The 26,368-nt window shown below is 43.9% G+C and overlaps 1 protein-coding gene across 2 annotated transcripts in view; it reads left to right on the top strand.

The window, feature by feature from the left end:
* Positions 1-2,000: 2,000 nt before the first annotated feature.
* Positions 2,001-26,368, top strand: part of LOC147435453 (Cation efflux family protein) — a 108,102-nt gene continuing 83,734 nt past the window's right edge. Inside the window, exons 1-2 of one of the 2 annotated variants that reach the window (XM_086488520.1) lie at positions 2,001-3,052; positions 13,939-14,047. In XM_086488520.1, the coding sequence (XP_086344646.1) occupies positions 2,419-3,052; positions 13,939-14,047 (743 nt within the window). In that variant the 5' untranslated portion in view covers positions 2,001-2,418. The remainder of the gene's footprint in view (positions 3,053-13,938; positions 14,048-26,368) is intronic. The other variant, XM_086488519.1, reaches the window with a different exon arrangement.

Here is a 26,368-nt window from a genome sequence, read left to right as displayed (position 1 = left end):
GTTCAGCTTGTTGATTACAGCTTGTTTACTGTGTACAGAGGCCAGTTTACAGGGGAAACTCTGCCGGATTTTTCTCAGGAGTAAACAGTTTGGCAGATATGGCATCTTCTCAAAGTGAGACTCTTTACAACATAAAGAAGCTGGATGGCACAAACTTTCCATTCTGGAAGAAGCAGATTTGGCAGGTTTTGGTGCAGAAAAAACAAGTGAAGCCACTGAACCTCAAAGGGGAGAGACCAGAATAATACTGAGGAATTGGGAGATAACCCTTCTAACAGTTCTCTGCGTACTACTGTACTGTGTAAGCTCACTGTGTGTGTGTGTGAGAGAGTCGACCCACGCTCCGCTCCGCGACTTCAAGATAGATAGCCCTAGAGTGATGGGCGTATATACAATGCATGGGGGAGAAACCTCCTAAAGAGGGGAAAAAATGCCCCGGCGGTCCTAGTGTGTTCACACACATCACTACCACATGTATATGGTAACAGGAATCAAGCAATTCAAGCAAGAAAAATTGATTCAAGATGCACTTCTTGAAGGCTTCAATGCTTTGAATGAGTCGTCACCATGTAAAGACTAGCAAGAATTATTCAATATATATAACATCAATGATTCTTTTTTTAAAAACAATTTTAACGCTATGCGAGAAATGGCTCAAATCTAGTTTAAAGCATGGAACAAAGAAAAAAGCATTTTCAAATGAAATAGTGAAATATATGGAGTGGGAAGTTCACCTTCAAAAGGAGAAACTTGAGTCTAGAGTTTTTTCATGGTCAATTTATGTGGCGAGCCTACAAATGTAAGGGAATCTCTACTTGAAGCGCCACTTCAACAACAAAATACCTATCGAGTTATGTGTTTTGAATATAACAAAACACTTTGGAGACAGTTTGCAGTGGAGTGAGGAGACGTTCAAGAATGATTTGGATGGGATCTTGGATTTTGTTGGAGGGTCGACACATCTTGCATTTGTCTCTCTTGCATTTGTGGATTTCATTAAAGCCACAAAATTGCAATGTATGTTTTACACTATGGGTTCTAATCTAAGCCATCACTGCTGTAGTGCATTGCATCACTTTCCATTAGAACCTTGCAAAGTAGCAATTCAATTCCGAATAGTTGTTGCCTTCTTGAGGAATATCCCATGCAAATTGATTGCTCTTTGCTTTAAACAATACATAAAGATATGTCGGATTTGCAATACTTGGAAGTCAAAACAGAGCTTTAGTCAAACACTCCATTCATACATAATTAGTGCACAGGGCGAGTGCGATCGAGCAAACCAAACCCTGTTAGCATGGTATGATGCGACCACCCAAGGGGAGTCTCTTTCTTTTAAATTCTAAAAATAGCTATGATAAGCTAGAAATTAAAATTTTAGCTCAAATTAAATAAAAATTAACGAAGCATGTATGAAAACTATTAAAAATGATGCAATTGCATTCACTAACCTTTGAAATGAGTTTTGGGAGCCATTTTTTCTTAATGCAACATAACAATGTAAATTTGAAAATATGTAGAATCCAATCTTCAACCATGTGTTGGGTATGTGGCATTTGACCTATGCTACAACACATTGGTGTGTACCATCTCTAGTTTAGTCAGCAGCCTCCAGAGACCACACTGGGAAATTTCCCTTGGAGATACCTTTTGGCCCTTGAGAGGTGCACCTAACCATTGTAATACCACTTGCACTTGCCATGCTACTACTTTATAAGTAGCCACATCTTATATACATTGTAGTGTTGCTAGTTCATTGCATAATCAATTTATTTATATTAGTTTTACAACTTGAGTATTGCACCATTGCTATCTCTGTAGGCTCCATATGGGGGGCTATCTAAGCATGGGACCATACAGGAGGGTGTAACAAGTGAGAGCTCTAACCTTTGCTCCATAAAAAAGCGGGAGGGGGACCAAAACAAAGGGATGTTGACATACATCTCCATTACTATCCTAGGCGAGTGAGGGAAAGGGCTGGACCCTTGCCAAAAATCTTCACCCATCCTCAATCTGAGACTCCAAGTGGAAGTGGCGGACCTCAGTTTCAACCTTGATTTGCCATTGCTCCTTGCTGGGTAACTTGACATGGTATGCCTGAGATGAATTCCCATAGGCCAGCAATCGGTAATAGTGACCAGCTATGTAGTCTGTTCTTTTTTGCGCCCTTCGACCACGGAAGGTTAAATTCACTAACGGTGCTGTGCAAAGGACTTCGGGTCTGTGCATCCTTCCATAGAATTTATAACATTCCATTTTCAGGTCGTGCCCGTCGGCGCAGGACTAAGTTACTGTCGAGACTGTCGGAGGACATGAGCTTTGACAGTTTCAAGATGCGTCAGCACTGAGCAATGGATTCAAGGCGGCCAGTTTAAGCAAGCAAGCTGGGAGTCTGCTGAGTCTCTGCTCTCGCAGAAAATGGACACACAACGTCCTTCTCCCGGGCCTTCGTCGACAACCTCAGAAAGCTTCACCAGCCTACCTCTCTCTCCCTCGCCCACTACCTCTTATCCTCCTCCATACACCCCCACCACAGATGGGTTCTCATTAACCCAAGCAGGCAGCTTCCAAGCTTCTACACAACCATCATACTACTCTCCCCACGTCTTCTCTCGCCATGACTCCTTCAGCCACACCCAACCTCCCCCTGCCTTCTCTTCCTTCCAAGGCCCATCTTTCACAGCCGGTGGAGCTGGTCAACCCTTTTTGCGTCTGCCCTCATTTCAGAACCCCAAGTCGCGTCGTGCCCTTGATCGCATAGTTTCCATGGATCGCCGTAGAGCCCCAGATGTTTTCAGTGCAGGCGAAGATGTGTGGAAGGGAGAGTTTGTGCAAGCTGATTCCGCAAAGCTCTTGGAAGATCGCACAGCAGAGTCTTCTCTAATGCACAGAGAGAGGAAGTGGCATTCAGGCTCAATTTGGGGCAGGACACTAAGTTTGTTGCAGACCAGTAAACAAGGAAGTGGCGCCAAGAAGCTTACGATCCTCATCCTGCTAAATTTTGCCTATTCTACTGTGGAGCTTGTTTTTGGTCTTTTCTTGGGACGTGTAGGTGAGTCTTTCAGTCAGCATACATTCTTTACTTATGTTTTCTTTTTCTACAATAAAGCAAAACTGTACAATTCTGTTGCAAATAGACTGTAGTAGTCCCCAAGGTTCTGTCCTTTGCTCTCTCCACGGTGCAAAAACAGAACCTCCGAGAACCAGCTGGTCTGCCCTTAGTCAAAAGCTTTCGTGCTCATTGAGCAAGCGTCCTGATAATATAGCTAGTATGCTAGGTGCGTTTAACCTTGCTGCAAGCCTGCAAGGTCCCTTGTGTGTTGAAGCTTCAAACTATCTACACCCTCTTGCATAAAGGTTCCATTGTTGCTCGAGCAAGCAGGGCAAAGGAGAAGCGTCCCTTATGAGGGCGCTGCTGGTTTGAGAGGCCCATTGCTCGCCCTTATCGATTTGAGACCTTACAATGTGTGCCTAATTGCCCATGCTGAGGTGTTGATCTTAGGCTCACCATGGCTGGAAGCTTTGAATTTCCTAGCTGGGAAAAAAGACTATTACTTGATACTGGGATTTCTCACACAAGGAGAGCTCATTTGGAACAATTCCTTGTTATGTTGGCTCTTGGGCAAGTTGTTCTTGTCAACCCCGAAGCCAGCGGAGTTTTGACACCACCAATGTTGCTCAGACCTAAGAATAGGCAGACCTAGAAGATCTTAGCTAGTAAACTGATGTCGACATTGGTGCGTCTCTTGCTAGTGTAATCGCTGCGAAGCATTTGGTTGGCGCAATGATGCTACCAATGAGTACAGAGACGACTATCCAAGTTTGATCATGGACTTTTGTTTGGTTTGGATAGTGGACCTCTTGAAAGTCTCAAAAGCAAAGGACTATACTAGTATACTACCTCTTCTTTCCTTTGAATGAGAGTGCAGGCTACAACACTTTGTTATACCAGATTTTGGATCTTCCCTATATTACATCTCCTTCTATCAAGAGAGGTGAACAAATCATGATGTGAGGTAATGTGCTTTATAGCACCACTGTCAAAACACCACACATGTGAATCCGCAGCAACTGACATGCATGCATCATAGAAAACAAGATTATAAGTGCACTCTGCACTAAAAGCCCATTGTTATTTTGTTTGTGATTGGATGTTCAAGATTTTGTTATCATTAGATGGTGGCTCTTAGTTTGGATCATGTATTTGTATTACAACTTTAGTCCAGCATATGCAATACTAGCCGGTATTTAGCATGTATAGAGATCAATAGGTGAAGGTTTTTCCTATTTAATGCTTCTTTTAGTGGTAGGCTTTTTTCTGGCTGAGTCTGCCGTGCATCTCTAGAGTTATGAGAGAAGCTTAGTATGCAGATCTTTGTATTGATGTATGCTTGGGTGTGTGTGTGTGAGGTGGGTGTGGAAGCATATAATGGTACCTAGTTCTGCACCCACTGTTGGGTACTAACGATGTTAAGTGGTGACGTGGCAACCTAACGAGAAGAGGAGAGTGAGGATCATTACTGAAGTGATGATGTGGCAGTGTTGTATGGCTAGATTTGTGATTTGTGCTGTGATTTTTGCGTGCGTTGACATAGCAACCCTGACACAAAACAAAGCAGACTTTGGCAGTTATCTTTGGAGCCCATGCCAACCTTTTGTATCTGATGCTTTTGGGCCAATGGCGTTTATCATGATGCCTTGGGGGAGGCTCGTCGGTCTGACAGTTGTAGATTGGAGAGAGTGCTCCTCTTGGCGGTTGTATTCTTGAGGATCAATATAGAAGACCCTAACGAGAAGAGGAGAGTGAGAACATTTATTGAAGTGAGGATGTGGCAGTGTTGTACGGCCAGATCCGTGATTTGCGCCGCGATTTCTGCGCGTTGACTTGGCAACCCTCAAGCAAAACAAAGTATAGCTTTTAGGCGCTAGACTTTGGCAATTATCTTCCTTGCTAGTTTTTTGTATCTAATGCTTTTTGGCAAGTGGCCTTTATAAAGATGCCTTGGGGGAGGCTCTTGTCGGTTTGATTGTTGCAGATTGGAGAGAGTGCTCCTCCCGGTGGTTGTACTCTGTGAAGATCAATGTAAAAGAAATATTGAAAGGGGCACCAAGGTTTTGGGCTAGTGCATTTGGGAGTGGAACTCCTCTACTTCGTGGCTACCGTGTGGATTTTTTCTCTTAGTTGTAAGTTGTGTTGTAGTGTCAAAGTCTGTTCTAGTTCTGATCTTGTTGAATCTGAGGTCTGCAACAAAAACTCTAGGCTTTTGCTGTGTCCTGTTGTTGCCGATTTGGATCTGCAAATGCAAAACGCTGGCTGATCTTGGTTGCTTGAAAACGCTAGGGTCTTCTTGCTGTTCTTGCTGAGAAGGTGCACTTGACGGTGGTCTTCAGCCTCTTCTGCCAGAAAGTGCTAGCGCTAGGGTTTCTTATATACTTGCTTGATTGAATTGCCCTACCCAGTTTCCCAACAAAAGTCACTTAAAAATAATAAGTGAAAAATGGCTAAAATAGGGAAAATAGGTTTTTTGCACTTGAGAATGCTGCTGATAGAATCTGATGGTAATGCTGATGATCATGCCGTGTGCAACTAGAGGATATGCATCTACTCTAAGTGCTTGGGCATGCACGGTCTGCGAACAGACTCACAAAGGTGTCAGAATACTTACTAGGTCGACACTCTCAGAAATCTCATCCAACGACTGACTTTCAGCATTGGCATCAGGCATTTGACTGACTGAGCGAGTCAAAAGTTACTGGAACGGACGGCCAAAAGCTGCCTCATACGGAGTTTGACCAATGACAGAGGAAAAAGAGTCATTCAAAATAGCTTGAACCAATGGAAGATAGAGCTCTCAATGAGACTGCTGATCATGCACATATGACTTTAAAACATCAAAAGCAAACTAATTGTAAATCTTTGTCTGACCATTTGATTGTAGATGAAAAGTCGATGAAAAATCCAACTTATGCCAAAATTTTCAAAGAGCGCGCCAAAAATTGGACGTGAACTTAACATCCCTATTTGAAACAATCGATTTCGGCATACCACAGAGGGGGAACCAATGCTTTATGAACAACCGTGCTACATCTTGTGCGGTGACTGTGGCCTCTTACAAGGAATTAACATGAAAAACTTGCTGAAATGATCAACAATTGTCAAACATTGAGTGTTCCTTGAATGCAAATTAGGTGGAAGATTAGTCGCAAAATCCATGGAAATATCTTGAAAAGGTCCATCGGGAATAGGTAGTGGAAGCAAGAGGCCTTGCTGCTTACCCCGAGGAGCTTTTACCTTTTGACATATAGTGCACTGCGTGACACATCTTTTCGCATTTTAGGTCAATAAAAGAATCTTTTTGTTTTTTCCAAAGTGGTGTTCAGTCCCCTGTGCCCACCTGTGAGAGTCATGTACATCGTGCAATATGGTTGGCGTGAGAGAGGGCAACACACATGGACGTTGACGAAAATACAACGAACCATCATGAATGAGATAGTTGCTTGGCCCTTGGGAAGCAAGAGCTTGCAACCATTGCTTACCAAACTCGGAATCCGCATATTGGTTCTTCATGTTGTCGAAAGACACACCCTGAAAAGAAACTGTGGATTGTGACTCAAGAGCCAAAATCTGTTCTTTGCGACTTAACGCATTTGCAACAGGGTTAGCTTTTCCAGGCACATACTCAATCAAACCTCCAAGTTGCTCAAAAAATTGTGACCTCCGTGCTTGGCGATCACTCCAATGTGCATTAGACATAGATTGGAGCCACTTGAGGGCTTGGTGATCTGTGCAAACTGTAAACTCTCTACCATACAAAAAATGCTTCCAATGCTTAAGAGAGTGAATGACAGACAAAAGTTCTTTATCATAAACTGAATAGTTCTTTTTTGCACTATTGAGTTTCCGGCTAACGAAAGCTAGTGGCCGACCATGCTGTTGTAGCACAGCGCCTATGGCAACATTGCTCGCATCCGTCCATACCTCAAAGGGGTCATTCCAAGAGGCAAGGATGAGACACGACGCTTCTGTCACCGCAACCTTGAGAGCTGCGAAAGCCTCAATGGCTACCTCGGGTAAATCCATGCGTTGATGGTGAGTCTTTACCCCTTTCAAAACATCAGTCATGGGTCCGGATGCGTGCAAAATTCTCTATGTGCGAACTATGTGCTTGACATAAACCAAGAAAAGAACGCACATCATATGCAGTTTTGGGCAAATCCCAATTATGTACCTGTTCCACCTTCGCGGGGTCTAGCCTAACGCCCCTTGCAGAAATGATATAACCCAGTTAAGTAACTTCAATGAGAAAAAACTCAGATTTCTTAGCTGCAATGTACAACTGACACTCATCCAAACGGGTCAATACCCTTTTTACATCCCTTTCATGTTGTTCTTACGATGCAGAAAAAATGATTATATCATCAAGAAAGATGAACACACATACACCAACTGTCACGAGTCTGTGGCAACTAACTTTACTTGTTGATTTCTTGTTGGGGGAATTTTATTTGACTTGTTTTAAAGCACCCCTTTGGAAATGCCAATGCCCGAGTTGCGTGGTGTGAGGCGGATAGTGAGAGTCTAGGCCGGACGGCCAGTAAACACTAAAGTTGGATAAATCGATTAAGGTTAGCGCACACGTCGGGCTTAGAGTGTAAATCACGTGATAGCTGGCCGACATTGCATTTTTCGATTTGGTTCTAGTGGTGATTGATGGTCAGACGACCCGTGTGAGTACCATGGAAGCATCTCCTAAAATTTAGGGAACTGCTATTTTGGACCAGAAAAAGTGTTTGCGTCATTAGGTCTGGAATGACAAGGGGAACATTTTATTGCTCTGCTGCCAAGTCAACTGACGTACTAGTTGAGATATTTTTAGCCAAGTTGGCCAAAGTCGGAAACTGGGCGAGGTGTCACTCTGTGAGCAATTCTGCCACTCTGAGAGCGATGGGGCGAGCCTACAAGAGAAAGGGGGCGCAATTTTCAGCAGCTAAGTGGATTGCAACAGGTAGAGGTATGGAATGCTTGCTTACCCTCTGATGTACAGTGCGGTGCCAGGAGTGATGCCTTGCACGCTCTCTCTCTCTCTCCCCTACGAGCAGTTATGTTATGCCCCTCAAATGAGAAGCGTATAACTGACGCCAATGATCTTCTTTGCTACTTGAAAAGGCCCATAGTAACGCATACTAAGCTTTGTAAAGAGACTTTCTTTACCTTTTCGCTTCTTTAAGAGTGCCTTTTCAAATTATTGGAATTAGGGTTGCAGAGAAACGCACATAGCTTGGAGAAGACGAAGGAAGCTCAAGGCCCACAATAGAGAGTGTGTTACTTAGTGTGCAATGGAAAGATAGATAGCCCTAGAGTGATGGGCGTATATACAATGCTCGGGGGAAAAAACCACCTAAAGAGGGAAACAATGCCCCGGCGGTCCTAGTGTGTTCACACACATCACTACCACATGTATATGGTAACAATCCCCCCTGGAGTGATGCGGTGAACGAGAGCTGGCACATGAGTAAAGGGAAGTGCCATGCCTTGAGGGCATGCTTAGTCCACAAAGGGGAGTAAGCCTTTGCGGAAAGCTTCAAGCTTCTCACGAGACAATGCCTTTGTGAAAAGATTTGCAAGGGTGTCTTGTGTTGGCAAATAAGCCAAGCTGATCTCTCCTGCTGAGAGCCTCTCCCTGACATAGTGGTAATGCACCTCAATGTGCTTTGTGCGAGCATGAAAAACTGGGTTTCTGCCAATGTGCTCTGATTGTCATTGTAGATAGTGTTGGCAGTGTCCTGTCCAACACCCAAATCAGCCATAAGGCGTCTGAGCCATACACACTCAACCGTAGCTGTGAAGACTGCCCTGTACTCAGCCTCACAACTCGAAGTGGCCATAGTAGGTTACTTCTTGCTCAACCATGATATACATGAACTGCCAAGCATGAAACAAAAACTACTTGTGGACACTCGCATGTCAAAACAACCTGCCCAATCTGAGTCCGAAAAAGCATGTAAGTCTGGCGGCAATGATCCCCCCTTGGGATAAAACAAGCCAAGATGTAAAGTGCCACTAAGGTAGCGGAAAATCCTCTTGAGAGCCTGCCAATGCTTAGACCCTGGACTATGCATAAATCTGCTGACTTGTGAGACTGCAAACTGAATATCCGGCCTTGTGTTGCATACATAAATTAGGCAGCCAACAACAGTTTGATAAAGAGTGACATCAGCAGGATCGCCAGCATCATGTAGACTCAACTTCAAACCTGTTTCCATGGGAGTTGCAATAGGTTTGCAATCCTCAAGTCCAAACTTACATAGCAATGTCTCTATGTAACTTTTCTGACACAAGGCAATACCACCATTACACTGCTTAAACTGTATACCCAAATAATAATGCAACAGCCCCAGATCTTTTATCTTGAAAGTAGCATTCAAATGAGCCTTAAATTCAGCAATATGTCTCTCATTTGGTCCAGTGATCAGCAAATCATCGACATAAAGAACCACAATGAGAAGTACATCACCCTCACGCTTTACATACAATGTGCTTTCTGTTTGACTGTTACGAAAGCCTCGTTTGATCAAATGAGTGTTAGCTTTCTCATACCAAGCATGAGGAGATTGCTTCAACCCATACAAAGCCTTCTTACATTTGCACACTTTGTCCTCTTGTCCTTTTATGACAAAACCGCGAGGCTGCGTTACATAAACTTCCTCAAATATGTCACCATTCAAGAAAACAGTAACAATGTCTGATTGATGTACATCCTAACCAAAATGAGTTGCCAATGCACATAGGAAACGCACAGTAGTCATACGACAAGTGGGAGCAAAGGTCTCTTCTTAATCTATGCCTTTTTGCTGTGCATAACCCTTTGCAACAAGTTGAGCCTTATGGCGATCGATCTCACCATCCGGCTTGCGTTTCAACTTGTAAACCCACTTCGTACCAATGGCCTTTTTGCCAGGAGGCAAATCACATAAAGTCCATGTGTCATTTTCTATAAGTGCATCATATTTTGATTGCATGGCAACCATTCAATTTTCTGAATTCTGTGCTTCATCAAAAGACAGAGGCTCCTCAACATCATGTAAGTCTAGACACAACCAAAGCATAACAATCTGATGCATAAGATGCATGGCGAGAGCCTAAACGAGTACGACTAGACAAAGGTGCATCCAATTTACTGTCACGCAAAGTGTGCACCAGCCATTTTGGCATACCTCTAGCCTGCTCATTTTCAGCCCTTTCCTCATCAAGTACATCATGTACATCTGCATCAGTAATAGGCTGATCTGCATCTTACCCAAAATACAGCCTTCACAAACATGTTTGATAGGTGCTTCAAGAGGCGGCAAAGAAGCAACCATATCGATTTCTGCAAACGCAGCAAACTGGTAAAATTCAGATGACCAAAACGTGCTGTCAAAGTTTTGCATCTGAAATAGCCCTTGAATCTGCAATTGCATTTGCAAAATTTTGTCCACACTTGTCATACAAAGTGAGTTTATACAACCCACGGTAGAAAAGCCCAGATGCCACGATTTCATTACCAAAACTGAGATCATGAACTGTACATCTGTCATCCACAAATTTGACTACAAGTTCAAGTCTAGCAAGTGCAGATACAGACAAGAGATTCTTCTTGATCCCATCTACATAAAGTGTATCAACAGTGTGAAGGAACTGCCATTTGCAGCAGTAAGCACAATCTTTCCAACTCCCTGAACCGGATAAGAGGCATTGTTGGCACAAGTGACTGAATTTCTATGAGGGACAGACTCGAGAGAGGTGAACAATTTACGATGTGAGGTAATGTGCTTTGTAGCCCCACTATCGAAATACGACACATATGAATCTGGAGCAACTAACAAGCATGCATCATGGATAGCAGGATTGTAAGTGCACTCTGCGCTAAAAGCCCATTCTGCATCAACATCAGCATTACAATCTCCTTTTATAGAATGGCTTTTGTAGTGGAACAAGCATTTGCAGTGGAACCACCCTCTTTCTTCTTAGCCTCTTTTGCCTTCAACTCAGGACACTGCTTGATCAAGTGATCATTAGCTTTATAATAATGGCAAGTTGGCAACGCATCTTCTTTTTGCCCTTATCACCAAAATTGCAAGACGAAGTGCTGCCGGTAGAAGCATTAGGAACAGAAGTTTTGCCACTCGCAACAGAATCATAAGAAGTGGCTGCATTGCTGTTACCACCCTTTCTTTGAGAAGCAATAAAAGCCTGTTCAAGTGCATGCTGTCTAGTCTTGTTTTTTTTGGAAAGTGACTCTTGCAACAGCAATGTGCATAATGCATCAAACTTGACAACTTCTGGATTTCCTTGGGTCATAAGTCTCCAAGTACTAGCAAAAGTCTGGTAAGAATCTGGTAAGGCATCAAGAACAGTCTGCAGAAGGGAACTGTTTGAAATGACTTCACTTGCAGAAATAAGTTGCTCATTGATATCCTTGACACTAGCAAGGAAAGTGTCCATATCATCTTCCTCATGCATAATCTTCGACTCCAGCTCTTTACGCAACAAAGCAATTTTAGCCTCATTGCGGCTTGCATAAAGGCCTGCTAGAATATCCCAAGCTTGTTTTGCAGATTTGCTGAACGGATGTGAGGAACAATGGTGCGCTTCACAAACAACGCAATCAATGCATGAGCGTGCACACACATCACTACTACATGTATATGGTAACACAAACCGCAACAGTACCGAATCACCAAGTGAAAACAGCTTTACGACGGTGAAGATCAGCAGCTTTCTTTTGCTTTGCCTGTGTCCTTTCAAGGGCATGCTTTATCTTTTGGTACATTTCATCCATATTCTGTACATATTGATATGCCTGAAAGATCCTTTCCTTGGTATGCAAAATTGGACGAACTTTCACATGACCTTCGACAATTTCAAAAGGTGCTTTGCCTATTGAAGAATGCACTGTATTATTGTACGGATACTCAACCGACTGCAAATACTGCTCCCACTTCGCCTTGTGCTCTGACACATAGCACTTAAGCAGATTCAAGACAATAGAATTTGCCTCTTCTGATTGCCCATCTGTCTGGGGATGAAACGATGATGAGAACTTAAGCGTAGTGTCCATATTCTCAAGTATGCCTATGTCACGAGTCTGTGGCAACTAACTTTACTTATTGATTTCTTTTTGGGGGAATTTTATTTGACTGGTTTTAAAGCACCCCTTTGGAAATGCCAATGCCCGAGTTGCGTGGTGTGAGGCGGACAGTGAGAGTCTAGGCTGGACGGCCAGTGAGCACTAAAGTTGGACAAATGGATTAAGGTTAGCGTCCATGTGGGGCTATGAGTGTAAATCACCTTATAGCTAGCCGACATTGCATTTTTCGATGTGGTTCCAGTGGTGATTGATGGTCAGACGACCCGCGTGATTGCCATGGAAGCATCCCCTAAAATTTAGGGAACTGCTATTTTGGACCAGGAAAAAGTGTTCGCGTAATTAGCTCTAGAATGACAAGGGGAACATTTTATTGCTCTGCTGCCAAGTCAACTGACGTACCAGTTGAGATATTTTTAGCCAAGTTGGCCAAAGTCGGAAACTGGGCGAGGTGTCACTCTGTGAGCAATTCTGCCACTCTGGGAGAGATGGGGCGAGCCTACAAGAGAAAGGGGGCGCAATTTTCAGCAGCTAAGTGGATTGCAATAGGTAGAGGTATGGAATGCTTGCTTACCCTGTTATGTACAGTGCGGTGCCAGGAGTGATGCCCTGCACGCTACGCACTGCTCTCTCTCCCCCCTATGAGCAGTTATGTTATGCCCCTCAAATAAGAAGCCCACTTGAGGGGCATAACATAACTGCTCGTAGGGGAGAGAGAGAGCAGTGGGTAGCGTCCAGGGCAACTGGCATGGCACTGTACATAAGAGGTAAGCAAGCATTCCATAGCTCTTGTACTTGTTGCAATCCACTTAGCTGCTGAAAATTATGCCCCCACTTACCTAGAAAATGAACAAGATCCCAAAGGACCACAATGATGAAATTCTAGGCATGCTCGTGACACGTCGACTCCACCTGCATGACCTCGACTTACTACTCGTCAACGAGAGAGACTGCAACAAGAAGGCACGTGTTTTGAATGCTTCCAGACTAGACACACTTCCTATGTTTGCCCACATAAAGGGGATAAAACTCCTGAGCAACCTCCCGCCAAGAAGGCCAAAACCACAGTGGGATTTATCCAAGATATTTATGCGATTGCTACACCCCGTGCTACTAAAGAATTATGCAAAGCTTATGGAAAGTTTTGTGGCAACAAAGCACTCATCTTTTTGGGTCCTAGAGCAAGTGAAAATTCCATCCATTTAAAAATTCTAAAAACCATGGTTTTTCAAGTAAGATCAACTTGCTAGAGGAATTGAGGAGACACCCGTTTATTTGTTCCTCTTATTGGTGCTCTTCCTGTCACCATTCAAGTGTATCTATGCACATGAATTCTACATTTTTGTTGTCATAGAAATGAAATATACACCTTGTTATCTCCTAGTTATCACAGATTTTTTAAAAATATTGCCAAGATGGGTTTGTATTGTGAAGGGGCCAGCATGCTGCTTCCAGTAATGCCTAACCTTTTTTAATGTTTTTTAGATACTACCGACATTCTTTGCAAGGTCTTGAATCTAACCATAGGGACTTCACATTTACAATGTCATAAAACTGAAATCCTCGTTTTCTCCTAGTTTCACCAATTTTAATTTATACCACTAAGATAGGCTTGTATTACGAAGGCCAGTATGCTGCTTCTATTAATGCCTTTTCATATAAACACATTTTATTATATGCTGTATATAAAATTTTACAATTTCATTAAAAAAATTTGAAATATACACCCTGTCGTTATCTCCTAGTCATCAGCAACTTCAATTTTGTTTTGCTACTTGGTCTTAAATTGATTGTAGCTGCCATTCGACAGGTTTGGTATCAGATGCTTTCCATTTGACGTTTGGTTGTGGACTTTTAACCTTTTCTCTGATTGCAATGCTGTACACAAAAAAGCCTCCAGATGATACCTACACTTACGGGTGAGCCTCTTCTTTTTTCTTGTAGAATTGCGTTTACTAGTATGAGGGAATATTTAACTCCTATTACGTGTAGAAAGAGTAATGTGCAGACTCCAGGGTAAGATATTGGATACATGCTTGCATGTACTTAAATTTTCCATCTCGAAGCACATGAAACCAGTGAGGCAAATTTCTCGTCTCACTGTATCTGTAACAATGTTAAGCAAGCCTTTACATACTTATAGTTTTGTTTGAACTACAAGCAGAGCTACAAGCAGCCAATGAAGTTGCTAACTGGCTGTTTTGTTTGCTTAAGAAAAGTTTTCTTTTTCATCCTGAAGGTAATCATCATACATTTATGCTATAGCATGGTCATACAGTTTTGAACATCTATCAGTAGCCATCATTGCAGAAGCTTTTAGCAATTAAAGCCAGTGTGACTTCGGTTTGTTGGAACTGACAGTGGTAGGCTCTACTCATGCTTGTAGAAATGGTGCCATTGTGTGATAAGGAAGAAAGAAGGATCATATGCTTACTTGTGGTGGAGTATTTTTTCTTTTTTTGTGTGGTGGAGGCCAAAAGAACTGGCCCGTGAGGCAAAACCATTGAGGACTGTTTGTGCTTTTGGACAACTAGACTTGGGAACAAAGATTTAATTGGGAGGGAGAACATGCAAAATCTATGTTCTAGGGTAAATATTTTCTGCTCAATATAAGTCTAATCAGCCCCATCCAATGACAATGGGTGGGTATAGGATCTTGTACTTTGCCGCTTCGCTGCTGTCATTGTAATTGCCTGAAGAATGTGCGAGGATCACACTATTCACTCTTGGATGTACCTTTCGTGCCATCCTGATCTCCTTGTTCTCCATTATATGTTGTTTGGAGCTTCGTAACCAGTGCCTTTCAACCTCCTGTTGGCTCTAGTCACCTCTGAGAGTTCCTTCTATTAACTTCCAAATCAAGGATGCAGATGAGTTTGTGTGTCATTGCATGGTATGTTAAAAAGTGGTGTATGACGGGCACAAAGTGACATGTCTTCTACAGGCTTTACCTATTTCAGATCGACCATGGGCGAGTATAGCTATGGATTTCATATTCAACCTCACAAAGATTCAGGGTGGGCATGATGGCATATGGACTATAGTGGATGGATTTAGAACAACAACAAACAACAATGCTCACACATTGACGGGGAAGACACCATTTGAGATTGTTGAGGAGGTTCCACCTATCTTGTGCACCATGGACAAGATCTTTTAGGCTGTTCAGTTTGTAGAGAAACCAGCCACAAATTTTGCCAAGGCTAAGGAGCCTTTGCGAAAGGCTCAAGAACGAGACTAGAAAGCAACATATAAGCATCGAAGCGACTTCCAATTGAATGAAGGTGATTGGGTGCTTAAATTTGAGAAGGCACGCTTGAGAAAGATGAAGAACAAAGAGAAGCTTTATCCAAAGCTAAGTATGGGAGACCATGGCGTAAGGTGCAGCGGAAGTGAATGTTGAACTTTGCTCAAGATGAGTGCCCGAACTGTTCTCAAGGGTTCCTTTTACTTACGGAAGGGAGAGCCTTTTGTTCCTTTAGTGAGAGAGTGCAATGGACACAAACAAAGTGAATGACACTGTGAATGAAGGTGTTGAGACTCAGAGATAGAGAGAGAAGAGAATACGACACCAGAATGTTGTCAAACCCTCCTCCGAAGGCCCCACTCTCTATGGTGAGAGCGGTCTACTATTGATTGCACAAATCTCTACAATGCTTTGGACTCGCCGACAATGTCGACGACGATGACACGGGCTGAAATCTGAAAACGCTAAGGGTTGAAATATGCAAATCTTGTATCTGCTGAATTCTGACTCTATGTCGGTGACGATGTCGATGGCGACGATGCGACGACGACGCGCTGAAAAGCGCAGATGCTGAAATCTGCGTTTTCCGGGCTGAAACTGCAAACTTCGCTGGATCTGACCGTGCGGCGAGGATCTGCTGCGGGAAGGTGAGATCTGCGAGGTTTGGGGCTTGTTCTGCTGTGCCTAAGTGCTGAAAACTGAAAACGCTGATGCTTCTAACTGTTCCGTCGTGAAGGATTTGCAAAACGCTAAGATGGTATGCTGATCCAAAAATGCTAGGGCTGAAAATGGGTCCTGTTGCAAAAACGCTGTGAATCTGCTGGTGCAAACCACTAACGGTAGGGCTGATCTGTCCACTGCTATCGCCAAGCTGCTGCAGATGCAAAAACGCTGGTTGATGTGGGTTCTTGATGGAAAACGTTAGCCTTGCTGCTGTGTTGCAAAAACGCTAGGCATCCAATGCTGATGGGGTCTGGTTGAGAAGTTGCCTGTTGATCAAACTGTTCCTGCTGCCTCTTCTGCGAGAAAGTGATAGCGCTAGGTTTCTATTTATACAACTTAGCAAAAGTGCCCTACCTACTTTCCAACAAAAGTCACTTAAAAATAATAAGTGGAAAATGTCAAAAATAGGGAAAATAGGTTTTCTGCTCTGTAAAATGATCTTGATGGATTGTGATATGCATGTCACAAAGTGATGACGTGGCGGACAGCAGAAACCCTAATTTTTGCCAAAAATCCTAAAATTCCTGCAAACTCTAAAATCTGCCACAAACCCTAATTTCGGGCTGAAACCCTAATTTTCAGCAAGCCCTAACCCTAACTGCTGGCGCTCATGCCACGTGGCAGCAGCCCGTGATTTGTGGCGGAGCCGTATGGAAATCCCTGCTTTTTCTACGCATTTGCAATGAGAAAGAGAGAATGTTTTTGTTTTTTTTTGACTCTCTGTGAGAGAGAGAGAAAAGCTTTTAGGCTTTTGCTTTCAATCTTTTGGGGCTCTGCTTTTGGCATCCCTTGTAAACATTTAAATAAAGTGGCTTGGGCCTTCACTTCTCAGGGCATCTGGATGCAGAGTTTGAGAGTGAAACCCGAGCCACACTTTGAACTAATTAATACAGAAAGAAATACCGAAAGGGGCGCCAGTCTTTGGGGCCAATATCTCTAGGCATGGAACTCCACCGAGCCAGTGCAAATCTATTGTGATCTGTGAATTGTTTTGAAGTGGTTATTTGGTGCTGTCGCGATTGATTCTTGACTTGGAGTGTCCAAGTTTGTTACAGTGGTATCAGAGCACGGCCGATTTCTCTTCTACAAGAAATCCGATCCCCAATTTTTTTTTTCCGCGGCACCTATGGCTTCACGCAAGGATTAGTCGACTTGCTTTGCATCTGGAGATGACTCGCTTTGCATCTGGAGATGCGAGCAGGGATCACAACGAAGATTCGGACAGAGAGTATGGCCCGCCTCGGCCTACTCAGGCGGAGCAAAGAGAGATGAAGCGTCGTCAATTGATCGGCGATCCAACAAAGATGATGCTCAGTTTTGCGAAGGATCCGAAATTGGCAAAATATATGAGCGAGACTTCTTTTCAGGAAGTGCATCAACAGTGGCAGAAACCGCTACACCACCACTGAAACCCGCTCTCAAGAAACTTCCTGATCACAAACAGTATTCAGAGAAGGAATTACAAGAGGTGGTTGATGCACGGATTGCTCAGCTTTTTGACGCGCAAAAGAAAGCCAAAAAGCAGAAGAAAAGCATTGACTTCCCGGGATATTTGGGTCGCCAGTCGACATTTGACAAGGCAAAGAAACAGAAGAAGCGTGTTCGATTTGAAGGAGTACCCAGTTCTTCTTCTTCTTCTTCTTCTGACAGTTCCTCTAGCTCTTCAGATTCGAGTGAAGAAGACAAAAAAGGTAAAAAGTGAAGCAAGAAACAAAGCTTCGGAAAGGGCAAGAAAAAGGCAAAGAAGACTAAATCTCGCCCAGAGATTGACAGTTCTACTGAGGACTCGTCTACAGACAGCTCATATTCTGATGATGGAAACTTCTATGCGAACAAGAAGAATTTTTACAAAGCCAACCAGTATGACTTTCTCGAAGATAAAAGCACGAAAGTTCGAGAGTTTAAGGAAGGTGGCCACTCGATCAAGTTTGATACTTTTTCAGGATACTCAGATGCTTCGAAGGCTTTGTCTTTTATACAACAGTTTGACATTGCTTTCGCGGGAGAACGCTATTCAGAGCACTCCAAGATTCGGAGAGCTACCTCTTACCTTAAGGGGAATGCTCGTACTTGGTGGTCCACGCTTCTTTTAAACAAGACTGCGCCAGTTAAATGGTTGAAATGTAAAAAGCTTTTTATTTCTTCTCGGTTGACGCAAGAATATTAATGAGATATACGAGTTGCTTAAAACCATCTTCAGATGACCAGGAAAGATACAATCAATGCTTATTGTGAAAGATTCTGGAGCTCTTTTCTACCCGCCTCTTCATTTAAGAAGATCTCGTTCAGAGAACAGATTGAGCGGTTCACCTTGGGTCTACCTACAGAGATCCGAGATCACTGCTTGGAACAGAAGTCAGCTTCTATTCAGGAGTTGATGAGTCATGCGAAGCGGGGCTTTGCCATTCACTCTGACAGTCTGACCTACCCCACAGATGAGGCCATGACACAACGAGCCGAACAGACTTCTGGGAATGAAAGTAGAAAGAAAAAGAGTAACCCAGAGAAAAAGGATGCACGACCCAAGCTTACTCCTGAGGAGAGAGCTCGCTTCATCAGAGAGGAGAAGTGCTTTGGATGCGGGGAACATGGACATATCTCCGCGAAGTGCCCTTAAAAGGCACAGAAAGAATAGAATGATAAAGATGACGACAGGCCTAAGAGTTCGAGAGCAGCTGAGGAACGTGGCAGAAAAGGCACAGAGAAAAGCAGAACTGGTACCACATGGCGTGGACCCTGCACTGAATCAGATGAATGAAAGTACAAACTTTGCCACTTTTGGGGCAAAGTGAAGGATCAGGAAGCTCTTTTGAAGGAGCCAAGGCCGACTTCTTTTCACTTGGAATTGGCGGCTCGATTTGGAATTACGCCCGACAGACTGACGCCACAGGCAGAGGTAGTTCGACTGGCACCCGGATGGGATGTTGCCATTACACCGAGCATTGGTAAACTTTGTTTGCAATGACAGGGTGTTCAGGGCACCCGTGTGACGTTCTACTTAGGATCCCTTGGTACCACAAGAACACGCCGTGGATGACTACCGGGCCGAGAAAGCGACTTTGATAAATGAAGGGCTCAGAGATTGTACTTAATGAACTTCAGTTTCTTTACTCATTCTTCTGGGAGAGAACTGAACGATGGATAAAGGTTGAATATGTTTTGACCTGATCAAAAGAACGCCAAGATATTTCTCCACACTCATGCCAATTGTTTTTCAGAGGGCCTGAAGATCAGACCATTGACCTGATACTTGGAAGCACGCCACCAAACCGGCCACCGAACCGTGTGAGCCGAGTACAGAATGAAAAGATTATGAACCCAGTGAAAGTCCTCTTGGAAAAGGGTCTTGTCCAGCAGAGTACTTCACCGTATTGCTCTCCACTGTTGTTGGATTTGAAGAAAGACGGATCTTGGAGAATGAGCATCGATTATAGTGCTCTCAACAAAATCACCATCAAGAACAGATTTCCGATTCCTAGGATTGATGATATACTCGATAGGTTATAGGGATCCTCCTGCTTTAGCAGGATTGATCTGAAGAGTGGATATCATCAGATCCGAATCGCGACGGGAGACGTCTACAAGATAGCCTTCCGGACTACTTTTGGATTATTTGAGTTTTTGGTGATGCCTTTTGGCTTAACCAATGCTCCTGCAACATTTAGCCGGATGATGGACGAGAGTACAGGCTATTTGTTGGCACTTTCTTTGATGTGTCATTGTTTCTCCAAGAATGAGGCAGAACACAGAGATCATCTACTTCAGAGACTTTTTGGGACACTTTGTCTCAGCAGCATGAGTGCAAGTGGATTCGGCCATGATAGAGACTATACGTGATTGGCCCGATTTGAAGCACGTGTTCGTACTACAGACGGTTCATTCGAAAGTTTGCAAAGGTTGCTTCCCCTTTGCATATCTTGATACATAATGGAGTCCCTTTTCTCGTGGGGATCCATAGAGGTGACTGCCTTTTAGACATTGAAAGAGAAATTGACTACAGGACTAGATTTGACTTTGCCGGACTTGCAGAAGTCATTTGAAGTATTTTGTGATGCTTATGGTCGTAGTTTGGGTGCGGTCTTGATGCAAGAAGGCCATGTCATTGCTTACGAGAGCCGATTGTTCTCTAGGCCGGAGATGACAGCACAGATTTATGAGAAAGAGCTTTTGGTGATTATCCATGCTCTTACTTAGTGGCGGCATTACCTACTCGGAGCGGATTTTACTGTCTTTACAGACCATCAGAGTTTGCGCTGCTTCTTGTCACAGAAGCAGCTTTCGAAAAAGTAGATACAGTGGGCGAACATCTTGTCACAGTTTCACTTCCAGATTGTCCATGTGCAAGGACAAAAGAATGTGGTGGCAGATGCTTTGTCTGGGAAGCCGTTGGTTCTGGCTATTTCCGCGATACATCATAGGAGCTTCGAGGATATTGCATATATTTTCACACGGATACGGGATGGGGAGACAGTAGCTGGATACTCCCTTCGAGAAGGCTACTTGTTGAGAAAGACTATGTCAGCCGTTGCGGAAAAAGGTTATGACTGAATGCCATTGTCCACCTTTTACTGGTCACCGCGGCATTGCTACCACTATGAAGGGGTAGAGAGATACTTCTTTTGGCCGAGACTCAAAAAAGATGTGGAAGAGTTTGTGCGTAGTATGCCAGAAGGTCAAGTTTGACAGGCATAAGGCACAAGAATTGTTACAGCCTTTACCCATACCCACCCGCCCTTGGGAAAATATTGAATTGGATTTCATTTTTGATCTCCCGAGAACACAGAATGATCACGATGATTTTCCGATTACATGGCACGTCTGAGACGATTGTCTCCGACAAAGACCCCAGATTTATGAGTTTGTTTTGAAAGGCAATTTGGGAGAACATTGGCACGTGGTTGCAATTCTCGTCATCTGAGATTGCCAATTCAGTGGTTTTAGATTTATTGAAGTCTTGTATCTGGGATCAGAAGACTCAATGGGAAAAGAACTTACCTTTGGTGGAACTTGCCTACAATAACACGATACACTCTTCGACGGGGAAGACGCCATTTGAGATTGTTGAAAGTGCTGCGAAGGTTCCATCCTTCTTGAGCACGAAAGATTAGATATTTGAAGCGGATGAATATTCGCGAGATTTGGATACGGCTTTGGCCAAGGTTTGCGAGACTTTGGAGAAGTCTCAAGAACGACAGAAAAAGGTAGCGGATCGCCATCGTCTTGACTTGAAACTGATAGACGAAATGACTGTAGCATTTTGGTCTGATTGATCTCGAATAGACATGGTTGCAATAGGGGTAAGTCAATCGGACATCGATAAGGTCCCGATTGGACCCAGATGTGATTGCTAGCTACATTGCCGATAAATCATGGTCTAAGATCTGAATGAATGTTGAATGTCATGTGATGTCCTGTGATGTTTGGTGATGTGACTATCGATTTGGTACATGTGCTAGATGTGTGTCCCTAGTACGTAGGTACTAACAGTCAGTGTCTGCTAAGACGGTTTATGGCTTTTGTCGGTTTTGCAGGCGTGATCGCGGTTGATTACAATGCTTTCAAGAGGGGGGTATGTCACAAAGTGATGACGTGGCGGACAACAAAAACCCTAATTTCTGCCTGAAACCCTAAAATTCCTGCAAACCCTAATTTCGGGCTGAAACCCTAATTTTCAGCGAACCCTAACCCTAACTGCTGGCGCTCATGCCATGTGGCAGCAGCCCGTGTTTTGCGGCACAGCCGGATGGAAATCCTTGCTTTTTCTACGCTATTGCAATGAGAAAGAGAGAATGTTTTTGCTTTTTTTTTTTTGGTGCTCTATGAGAGAGAGAGAGAGAAAAGCTTTTAGGCTTTTGCTTTCAAGCTTTTGGGGCTCTGCTTTTGGCATCCCTTGTAAAAATTTAAATAAATGGCTTGGGCCTTCACTTCTCAGGGCATCTGGGCGCAGAGTCTGAGAGTGAAACCCGAGCCACTCTCTTGTACTTTGAACTGATTAATACAAAAAGAAATACCGAAAGGGGCGCCAGTCTTTGGGGCCAATATCTCTAGGCACGGAACTCCGCCGGGCTAGTGCAAATCTATTGTGATCTGTGAATTATTTTGAAGTGGTTATTTGGTGCTGTCGTGATTGATTCTTGACTTGGAGTGTCCAAGTTTGTTACAGGGCATGTTGATGATCATGCTGTGTGCAACCAGAGGATATGCATCTACTCTAAGTGCCTGGGCATGCACGGTCTGCGAGCAGACTCACAAAAGTGCCAGATCATTTCTATCCTAGACTGACTTGACTGAATTGAACCTTGGTCATGCTGTAGCTTGTCCACAGACACATAGGGTTGGATATGTCACGTGACATCCCCTCCTTTTCAAAGTGAGGTACTGGTATCGAACTGTATGGCGTCGAGGGAGATCGCCAACAGCGTGTGGAATCCTGGAAAGGACTCTTCGCCGACCCACTCTGATGCATGGGTCATGTGACACTTGAACTTCATAAAGATCTGCAACGGTTGCTTCTTTGGGCCGCGCCGAAAGCGACACAAAGTAAGCTGTGGCTCCTTCAATGCTTGAACTTCGTCTATAGTCATGCGTCTACCTTCTTCGAGAATTCCGAGGCTGAAAATTCCTGAAACCAGCTCCAACACAAAAACATGAACATACCCATTCCATGTAAAGTGATTAGAAAACGTCTAGTCTTCCTTAAAGACTGTGCATGCAATGTAGATGAACATAAAGACGGAGTGCCAATCTGTTCATGAAACAAATGCAAACAATGGGGTTGAATCTTGACCTTCTGATCTAAATCAATCAACGGCGGCAAAACACAATGGAAGTGCCTATGCTTGATGCTCCATCTTTCTTGTGCTATTTCTACGATTGTGTCGTGCCAAGGAAGAGACATGGAATGTGACTTCCTGGAATGCATACTTTTCAGCTTTTCATGAATCATCCGCATACATCTGTGCTCATTCACGAGTGAATCGTGCTCATCGTACAATATGACATGCCTATGAAAAGGGATCACATAAAGACGTTGACTAAAATACAGGAAACGCTCACGAATGAAACACTCGAACAATGCGTGCTGACTAACATGCGAACACATAATACTTCTTGGGGGGGTTCTTTGGAACTTGACTTGAGAGCCAAGATCGGTCATTCGTGATGGATCGAATCTTCTTGTGGGTGTTTTTTGGACCTTGACTCGAGAGCCAAGATCGGGTCTTCATGATTGATCGAATCTGCAATGAGGTTAGCTTCACTAGGAAAAGAATCAAATAACATATCATCCTTGTGAACAATCGCATCATCTTCATGCAAATCATCATGCTTGGGAGAAATCACATCTTGATCATCATGCAAATCATTGTGCTTGTCCTTATCATCCAAATCATGCAATTCATTATGCTTTGGAAAAGAAGAGACTGAGAGAGTCTCCTTCTCCTGATCCTTTGCAATCTGTGCCTGCACATTAGAAAAGAGTTGCAACAACCCTTCGCGGTCACGTGTTATGACTGCCATTCTTTCGTTGTATGTATGCTCTATGGTTGCCATTCTTTTTGTGTGTTCTGTCTTTCTTTCTGCTTCTCTTACTTCGCGTTCTAACTTCCTGTCCATCATCATCTTGTCGAAAGTCTCCATAGGAGTTAGTGCAATCGAAGGGAGAGGGTTAGAAAAACCTCATGGTGGGGAAAATTCCTCTTCGCCACTTTCATGCTCATCACCTCCATGCGAAGTATTCATTCCGCTACGGGTGATGACCATACACTGAAGTCGTGGGTTCTTAAGTTCACGAGGAACTTGGGTTCTTGTGGGTCTTGGGTCTTGGGGTTCTTGAGTCCTTCAGGTTCTTCTTTAGCTTGCAATCTGTGTTAGAGAAGGATCTTCTCTTCACCCGAGCTATACTCTTCCTTGTGGGCGCACCCCTTGGCGGCCTTGCGCTCACACCAAGGTTGCTTTTTCCCACCTCACGTCGATTGGCCGGCCTCTAAGTGCACGGTCCGCTCTCAATGAGTGAAAAGAGGCACAAGGGGAGGCTGGACAAGCCCTTCTTTCTTGGGTTTCCTGTCATTCTTCAAAAACACGATTTAGGAATTGACACGCCCAAGAGGACTTGGGTTACGTGCGACCGCAACAAGCAAAAATAATTCGTTCTTGTGGTTCTTTCCTTGAGTGATACAGAACACTGTCAAAGCTCTGATACCAATGTAAGGTGCAGCGGAAGTGAATGTTGAACTTTGCTCAAGTTGAGTGCGCCGAACTGTGCTCAAGGGTTCCTTTCACCTACGGAAGGGAGAGCCTTTTGTTCCTTTAGTGAGAGAGTGCAATGGACACAAACAAAGTGAATGACACTGTGAATGAAGGTGCTGAGACTGAGGGATAGAGAGAGAAGAGAAACGACACCAGAATGTTGTCAAACCCTCCTCCGAAGGCCCCACTTTCTATGGTGAGAGCGGTCTACTATTGATTGCACAAATCTCTACAATGCTTTGGACTTGCCGACGATGATGAGGACGACGACGAGACGGGCTGAAATCTGAAAACGCTAAGGGCTGAAATCAGCAAATCTTATATTTGCTGAATTTTGACTCTATGTCGGTGACGATGTCGATGGCGACGACGATGCGCTGAAAAATGCGGATGCTGAAATCTGCGTTTTCCGGGCTGAAACTGCAAACTTCGCTGGATCTGACCGTGCGGCCAGGATCAACTGCGGGAAGGTGAGATCTGCGAGGTTTGGGGGTTGTTTTGCTGTGCCTAAGTGCTGATGTAAGGTGCAGCGGAATGAATGTTTGCGCTTTGCTCAAGATGAGTGCTCTGAACTGTGCTCAAGGTTCCTTTTGTTCTTATGGAAGGGAAGCCTTCCGTTCTTAATGAGAGAATGCTATGATCACAAACAAAGTGAATAGACACTGTGCGTGCAAGTGTATGAGACTGAGAGATAGAGAGAGAAGAGAAATACGACACCAAAGACGTTGTAAAACCCTCATCCGAAGGCCCCTCTCTCGTCGGCGAGAGTGGTCTACTTATGATTGCACAATCTGGTACAAACGGTATGCATGAGACTGATGCAAGTCTAGGCTATGTCGACGATGACGACGAAGTCGACCTAAGGGCTGAATTTTGCAATCTTTCTACTGCTGTCCAAAAATGCTATGGGCTGAAATCTGTTGCAGGTCCAAAAACGCTGATTTTTGGGGCTGTTTCTGTGGGTCTTTGTCGCTGAAATTCTGCAGGTTTAGGGCTGAAAACAGAGGTTCTTAAGGGCTCAAAACTGAGGTTCTTACCGGGCTGGATCTGCTACTCATTAGGGCTGAATCTGCTGGTCTTTTTGATGCTGAATATCGCTAGGCTTGAACTGTCAAAAACGCTAGAGAGGTGGGGATCAAAAACGCTAGATGATGGGCTTTGCTGGCGGTGAAGATCTGATGCAAAAACGCTATGCTTGAGACTTGCTGGCGATGGTGTGCTGATGCAAAAACACTAGGCTGAGAGGTATGGCGATGATGCTCCTTCAAAATGCTAGGCTTGGCTTGTGGAAGGAAACGCTAGGGGCTGAAGTTCTTCTTGCTTGGAGGAAATCCACCAAGGGGTCTTGTTGAGAAGTTGCCTGCTGAGCTTGGTTCCTGTTGCCTCTTCTGCCAAATAGTGCTAGCTCTAGTTTGCTTATATACAACCTTAGCAAAATTGCCCTACCTACTTTCCAACAAAAGTCACTTAAAAATAATAAGTGAAAAATGTCAAAAATAGGTCAAATAGGCTAAATGCACTAGAAAATTCCCGTGAAAAATTCTAATGGTTCTGATGGGAATGCTTATGATCATGCTATGTGCAACTAGAGGATATGCATCTACACTAAGTGATTGGGCATGCACGGTCTACGAATAGACTCACAAAAGTGCCAGATCACTTCTAAATCTAGATTGACTGGACTGACTAAACCCTTGTCGTGCTGTAGCTTGTCCACGGACACATAGGGTTGGATGTGTCACGTGACAGTTGAAAACTGAAAATGCTGATGCTTCTAACTGTTCCGTCGCGAAGGATCTGCAAAACGTTAGGATGGTATGCTGATCCAAAAACGCTACGGTTGAAAATGGACCTTGCTGCAAAAACGGTGTGAATCTGTTGGTGCAAACCACTAAGGCTAGGGCTTATCTGTCCTCTGTTGTCGCCAGGCTGCTGCAAATGCAAAAACGTCGGTTGATCTGGGTTCTTGATGGAAAACGCTAGCCTTGGTGCTGTGTTGCAAAAACGCTAGGCATCTAATGAT

The sequence above is a fragment of the Adiantum capillus-veneris genome, chromosome 18 (genome assembly GCF_014529385.1).
Source record: "Adiantum capillus-veneris isolate H3 chromosome 18, ASM1452938v2, whole genome shotgun sequence".
In the NCBI taxonomy this organism is placed as follows: Eukaryota; Viridiplantae; Streptophyta; class Polypodiopsida; order Polypodiales; family Pteridaceae; genus Adiantum; species Adiantum capillus-veneris.
This window is presented reverse-complemented; position numbering and strand designations above follow the sequence as displayed.